Source organism: Setaria italica, chromosome IV (assembly GCF_000263155.2).
Source record: "Setaria italica strain Yugu1 chromosome IV, Setaria_italica_v2.0, whole genome shotgun sequence".
Classification (NCBI taxonomy): domain Eukaryota; kingdom Viridiplantae; phylum Streptophyta; class Magnoliopsida; order Poales; family Poaceae; genus Setaria; species Setaria italica.
Genome location: NC_028453.1, coordinates 8,893,736 through 8,900,397, shown reverse-complemented (window position 1 = coordinate 8,900,397; position 6,662 = coordinate 8,893,736). Strand labels below are relative to the sequence as shown.

Sequence of the window (6,662 nt, the reverse complement as noted above, 5' to 3'; positions counted from 1 at the left end):
TTGACCATTACTTGCTCAAATTCGGAGACTGCAACATCTCAAATCTGCTTGCAAGCAGAGGTTAATGCCTTCAGCCCTTACAAGAATCTCTCATGCATGTGCACTTTCCCCCACTTTGGTGTACGTGCACACGTGGGGGATGCCGACTAGGCTCCCTTTTGTTGCACTGCTATGCTATCCTCTCGCGTCGATCTGCTGAATCGCGAGCTGTTTATGCCTCCCCACGAACACAGGCATGTGCTCCTGGTGTCCTCGTTCCCTCAGTCCTCACCCCTAAGCTAGCACACCATGGATTTGACCGGTTTGACCTTGATGCTACGCGGATAAATTTGACCGGTCAGACCTCGGACACCACTCACCAATCAGGGATTTTAGCTCTGTTTGCTTGGAACAATGGCGTGCACCAAGAAACGCAGATCAAAGCTCTCTTCTCATCAGGACCACGGCGCAGATAAGATTGTTTACTCATGAACCGAGCTGGTTGGTCTGCTTGGCAGCTGCACGCACTTGTGGAACCGCGTGCGCCGGAGGTCGGCCCTCCCCTTCCCGGCCTTCAGGCCTTGCGTCTGCGTGGATCATCGACCGCGCCAGGCCCCGCGCACAAAAAATCGCAGGATCCGCGGTGAGATCGCGCTGTTGGAACGGGGCCGAGCAGCCTCCTGCCGTCCTCGCGTTGGAGTTGTGTGGTGCCTGCGAGAACCGGGATCTCCATGTCGGACGAAGATCATGCGTGATCCCTGGGGACTCGGGGCGGCATCGGCTGCTCCGTCCTCATTATCCTCTCGCCTCTCTCGGTGGTGTCCACACGCACGCACCAAACTTTTCACTTGCGACCGGCGGCCTGCTACTCGTGAGCCATGATTCCAGCGTGGGAGTTTGCTGAAACACGCTGCAGTATCAGTGCCCGTTGGGACTCGGCAACGGCGCCATCGTGAGTTCAGCCCGGTGAAAAATTATTGGCAGGAACACATGTACTTGCATCCTTTTGGTTGTTAGGTCAAGATGAGCAACACGTGAAACATGGGTACCAAACACAGTGAAGAGCAGTTGTTAGTACTAGAAAGTTTATGGCATGGACTGACGATGGGTGGTTGATCTCAAAAGCTTTGACCTACTACTAGGCGTAGGGGGTGGAGGATGGCTAGCAGTAGCAGTCGTCGCCTAGGTGGACAGGATCGCGGGATTCTGGCCAACATTCTTCGGAGTGGATTGGGGTCACTCAAGTTCAGGAATGGTGCCTGCAAGCTGGGCATTTCTTGTTTTTTCTTTCTTTCTTTCTCTCCCTCGATTGCTCCCCTTTAACATGCACCTGTGGCCTGTTGGTACAGACAGACAAGATGTATAGAAAGAAAGGAGTCTAATTTCTGGAACAACCATTTGCGAGATTTGGACTGTTCCCATAGTGGTGTTGTGCTGGGAGTTCGAACAGGCTAGTATGATCTGGTAACCAAAATTGGCCCAAGCCCAAATGGAACACATGCCGCATGCCTGTTGTAAGCTTGTACACTCGGAGGAACTGTCAGAGCAGGAACAACCGGGATAGCCCATTCTTCCCGTGGCAAACTTCTTCGTGATGTACTGATGATGTTATTAGCTAGTATTGAGTTTTCAGCACCATACGACATCAGCACATAACTGCTGTACAGGTATTCAGACACATGCCCACCACACATGCCTCGGAATCCAGCTACACACTTCAAGAACGGACAAGAAACAGCCTCTTGCACCCGATTATTTGGCTTGGGGTCCACACCGCCAAGATGCAAGATCCCAATTATTAGGCAAACGGAATGGCACCTAATCTGACGTGGTGCTCCGCTGATTCACATTAGCATACGCAGCAAGTAAGTAGGGACGCGCTGCTCGTTCAAGCAACAACGCTGGTCAGGGCGTCGAGCACTTGCTGTCGGGTGGGCAGTGCTGGAATCGCGCCTCTCTCTGTTACCGTGAGAGCTCCACAGACGTTTGCGAACTTCAGTGCTTCTCGCAATCGGCCTTCGTCCTGTTTAAGCCACAAAAGGATAATATGAGTTGATCTTAAGCACGACTGTATAGCTCAACTTGTGTGCACAACAAGAGATAACAGGCTAGACTGAAGAACAAGGATGTGCAAACAAGAACGAACAGCATAATTCACTTGTTTGTGTAGGTGTGAGGCGCCAGCTGAAGATTTTCCCAGACAACAGCTAACTGCTTAGTAGTATCTCAGTATAGAGTTCTGAGACTTTATATATTCGTGGAATAGCCTATGGCGAATCCCTAAATCAGTGAGCACCATGTGACTAAAGAACATGTCTCTGATGGCGGGAAATTTTAAGAGAATGTAACCACCAGTAGCAACATTTATGCATGTGCTGTTAATAATCTTGCTATTACGCCATTTAAAGTCCCTCAAACCACAGCTAAACAATTGAACGAGAAAAGCAAAATGGCGAATGCAAATTTAATTTCAGTACACAAAGTCACAAACCATAGACGGTTTTTGTGGTTTTTTTTAGATGAACGAGGACCCAGCCTCTGTATCATCTGAATATCTGATACATCACGCTGTTCTTTATTATAATGTGATAAACTTCTTTTTCATCATGAGGTTCATGCGACCCTATTCTTAAACTTTGAAGTCAAAGCTTCATATAAAGTTAGTATACTAAAAAAATATTCATTAATTTGCTATAGCTTTCAAATTCATAGCATCTGGAGTTTGGGTGATATCAAAATTCAGGATATGGAAAGCTTAGTTTGACATGTGCATGCCAAAATCTCTTCAATGCTCAGCTTTCAGTGGATTGTGCATGTCTCTATAGATAACCAAACTGAACATTTTTTACTCTGTTAAGTAAATGTGCCAAACATATGTGGCTTTAGTTACTGTAGCTCATTTTAAAATTATTTCATGCACCCGTCTGTAATAAAAGAGAGCAGGAATGCACTGCAGCAAACTGCAGGACCACCTACAAAAGTGTTTGACCTACTTCCTGAGCGAAGAAAATGAACCAAATGCTGGGCCACATTCTGTAATATGTAGGTTATGGGCATACCTGGAGCAGTGAAAAATCTGTGGCTAATTGAGATAGCATTCCAGCAACGAAAGCATCTCCAGCACCAGTTGTATCAACAGCAGTTACCTTCAGCCCACCAACTCTCCCACTAAATTCCTGTTATTTACAAAAAGTAGTGTAAATGATTTTTTCCACCCTACTTACATAAGATATCGATACCAAGTGAATGCAAGAAAGAATATTTTTATTAAGATTATATCAAATGCCATGTGACTTCTATTGGATGACGGACTATACTTATGCTCATGGAGGGAAAAGGAGGAAATGACATGTCACGGCAAGGAATAATGATAGCAGTCTCTAAATCAGAGGTGTATATAATACCTTAGAATAATACCTACATCCCTCTGGACCTTCAGTGACAAGAAGCAACTTCAGGTTGGGGTGAATAAGTTTCTTTACAACAGCATCATCATATGGATCCTCCCCGTTCGTCAGAAAAGAAACCTCCTCTTCACTTATCTTGATAACATCAGCTGTTTCCCATATGCTCAAGATACCATCTCTAGCATCCTCAGCTGATGACCACAATGGAAGCCTTAAATTCGGATCATATGAAACAAGTACTCCAGCATCTCTAGCTGCTTTGGCAGCTGCAAGGTGTGCAGTTTTACAAGGCTCAGTTATAAGACTTATCGAGCCATGATGGAATATTTTTGCCTAGCACAAATAACATGATTAGGATACTCAGTTTTTCGGATTACAGAAATATTAATGGTGGTGAACAAAACAACCGAAATGGCAATATAGTGTCTTTCTATACCTTCCTTATTAGATCAAGTTCGAGTTCTTTTTCTTCAAGTAGCATATCAGCACTCGGATTACGATAGAACATAAATTCACGTTCACCGTCACTTCGTAGTGTCACAAAAGCCAAAGCTGTTCTAGCATGAGCATCAAAAAGTAATCCTTGAGTGTTTACATTATTCTGCTTCAATATATCAGCTAGCATATAGCCAAATTCATCATCACCAATCTACAAGTGTAAGATATATGAGTAGAAACCAGGGAAGATAAAAATAAACAATGATGATAAACAAAACTATCGTCTATTTTGAAAATGAAAAGGATATGCAGCAAACCGTTATCAGGAATATAAATGAACGCATAGCGCAATGAAGCACTACTTGATTGTAAGTATATACGAGATGTAAACTAATATAAACCTATACCACATAAACCCTGAGTATCATCCTTCCCCAGGTTTAAAACAGAAAAGTGTATTTGCACATGCTTGTAACCCCTGCCGTTCTGTTAACATCTGGAACTCTGGATAAACAGGACAGATGCAAATATGTTACCTTTCCAATGAAAGCTGATGACCCACCAAGACGAGCTATTCCAACTGCAACATTGGCAGGTGCACCCCCTGGAGCCTTCTTGAAGGCTGGTGCTTCTGCCAATGACACTCCATTGACAGTTGGAACGAAGTCAATTAGCAATTCACCAAAGCACACTACATGGGGAGAATTGCTCATTCCAGGGGCACCATCACTGCTTAAGACTGCCTTTGTTTGAACTACGTGAATCAAACAGGAATCAAATCAGATTCTTTGAATTTGACAGTATCATCTCTAAATTGACAAAACATCTTTTTATTTATCCAAAACCATCCTACTGCAAAGTGAGCCACTGTGGACTGATCCATAATAATCCACAAGATGGCTACCAATGCACGTGAGAGACTAAGAGTTAGAGTAAAATCCAATTCAGTAAAAATAAAATCTAAAGAATCACCAAAGGCTGATCAGGCGATCGAGATACTAGTGCTATGCTGCATTGCTGCTGTATGTTTCAGGAACGATAACTGTGGCAAAAAGAATTAGTTAGCACATAAATTGCCAACCAATCACTACAAGTGACACCATTGTATCAAGGAAAAGGGATGCTGCATTGGTTAACAACTTAGCATAGCCTGCTTTGAGCATTGAATTGCTACATTGTTGATTCATGTTTCATGTAGATGCGCATGGGTCTGACTGACTTCAACATTCAAAACCAGGCAAATTGCCAATTGCCATACCAGTATGAGTGCAGAAATTTTGCACGGGTGATGCTCAATCACGCCAAAACTCTGAGCACTGCGCATTGGACATTTAGAACTGCTAGAGGAACCAACTTTACATAACACAAAACACCATCCCAAATCAAACCATGCTAATGCCTCCAGTTTAAAGTACCATTTGCACGGAAATCATGTGCTCGGCCACACCACCTATCTCGTATACCACCTCCAAGTTCCAGAAGCCCGTCTCTTAACGTTGCTGCTAGTCTGCTAGTACAAAATAACGTCGACTCTTAAAGCGTAACCCCCAATTAAAAGTAGTGGTACTACCAACTAACCGTAAGCTGAACAGCATATGCAAATGGAGCACGCTCTTAACAGCGCGCGTACCAAGCACACGCACGCCGCACCCAGTACCTGTGCGCGTCCGGAGCAGCGCGGCAAAGGAGACGCTGCGGGGCCTCGCGGCGGCGGAGAGGGAGGGCCTGCCACCGGCGCGAGGGGGCGACGAGGACGACGGGAGGCCGCGGCCCGCAGCGCAGGGCGGCGCCGCCGCGTGGAGAGCCATGTGGGTGTAGATGAGCGTGAGGGCGGAGCCGGAAGAGGCGGGGGAGGAGTATGGCCCCGGCGGGCGGGTGCGCGGAGGAAGCGAGGGGGCGAGCAACCGCCGGTGGTCAAGCTTCCGGGTGGATTTTGGGCTGCGGCAGCTTGGCTACTGGCGAGTGGAGTAGCCAGCTTGGTCGATGGTCGTTGGCGTAGCTCGGCTGGATCTGCGATGGGCCGGCGGCGTATCATACGGCAATCGAATAAGGATTTTATTGTCTTTTATTTGCTCCATGTACCACACGTCCACACCACATCTTAACTTCCTCCAACTCCATCTCAATAAAAATAAAATCCTAAAATTTGAAAAAGAATCTTACAAAAAAGTGTCCTAGAAATTGGATCATAATTACCTTACAAATTAACTAATCGGATTTGGTTTGCATGGTCAACAAATAGGAGCATAAAAATCTTTTCATGCTACCACTAATCTGTTGAAAAAAATAGAATTATATTTTTCATGGGAGAGAGGGAGTCTACTCCCACTAATTAAAAATATATTTTATTTAGATATTAGCATGGTGGAAGCCTATTTTTTTTAAAAATGCAGTATTTGTATTTCAAATAAAAATAATAAAATATTTCAAAACTACATTTACCAGTGAACCTAGTACGTCTATCTCATTTTATTGAATTTGTATATTTATTTATATATTGATGGTCAATATAAAAAAGTTTGACGGCATGAATCCTAAAGAGAGATGTTTTTTTGGTCTATGAGTAAATTTTGTTTTCAATAAATAAGTAATATTTTAATTCTGATAAATATATGTTGTGCAAAAATAGTGGTTAGAATTTTTATCCTAAGTGGCGATTGAAATAGGATTAAAAACCATACTCAACAAAAAAAATGTGCCGGTTTGAGTTGCGTGTATCTCGACTTTTCTAACTTTTGATTAGATCTGGTTTTGGATATTTAAAAATGGTATGAGTATACTCATCTTGAAAATTATTTCGTAATATTTGTCTATATTTTGCAAATATATTATAACAAG

The 6,662-nt window shown here is 43.9% G+C and overlaps 1 protein-coding gene across 1 annotated transcript; it reads right to left on the bottom strand.

Moving 5' to 3' along the window:
- Positions 1-1,524: 1,524 nt before the first annotated feature.
- LOC101768528 (probable fructokinase-6, chloroplastic) lies at positions 1,525-5,854 on the bottom strand. Its single transcript, XM_004965003.3, has 6 exons — positions 5,482-5,854; positions 4,361-4,578; positions 3,823-4,035; positions 3,384-3,719; positions 3,039-3,155; positions 1,525-2,002 (listed from the first exon to the last, which is right to left on the bottom strand). The coding sequence occupies exons 1-6, from the start codon at positions 5,630-5,632 to the stop codon at positions 1,868-1,870; spliced, it is 1,170 nt and encodes a 389-aa protein (XP_004965060.1). The 5' UTR covers positions 5,633-5,854; the 3' UTR covers positions 1,525-1,867.
- Between the last annotated feature and the right edge of the window lie 808 nt (positions 5,855-6,662).

Bases quoted from the DNA above. Each gene is read 5' to 3' on its own strand.
- LOC101768528 (XM_004965003.3), bottom strand. From the start codon at position 5,632: ATGGCTCTCCACGCGGCGGCGCCGCCCTGCGCTGCGGGCCGCGGCCTC. The intron at 4,579-5,481 runs GTACTGGGTGCG...TGATTCACGTAG, and splicing joins GCTGCTCCGGACGCGCACAG to TTCAAACAAAGGCAGTCTTA. The intron at 2,003-3,038 runs GTATGCCCATAA...TGGCTTAAACAG, and splicing joins CAGATTTTTCACTGCTCCAG to GACGAAGGCCGATTGCGAGA.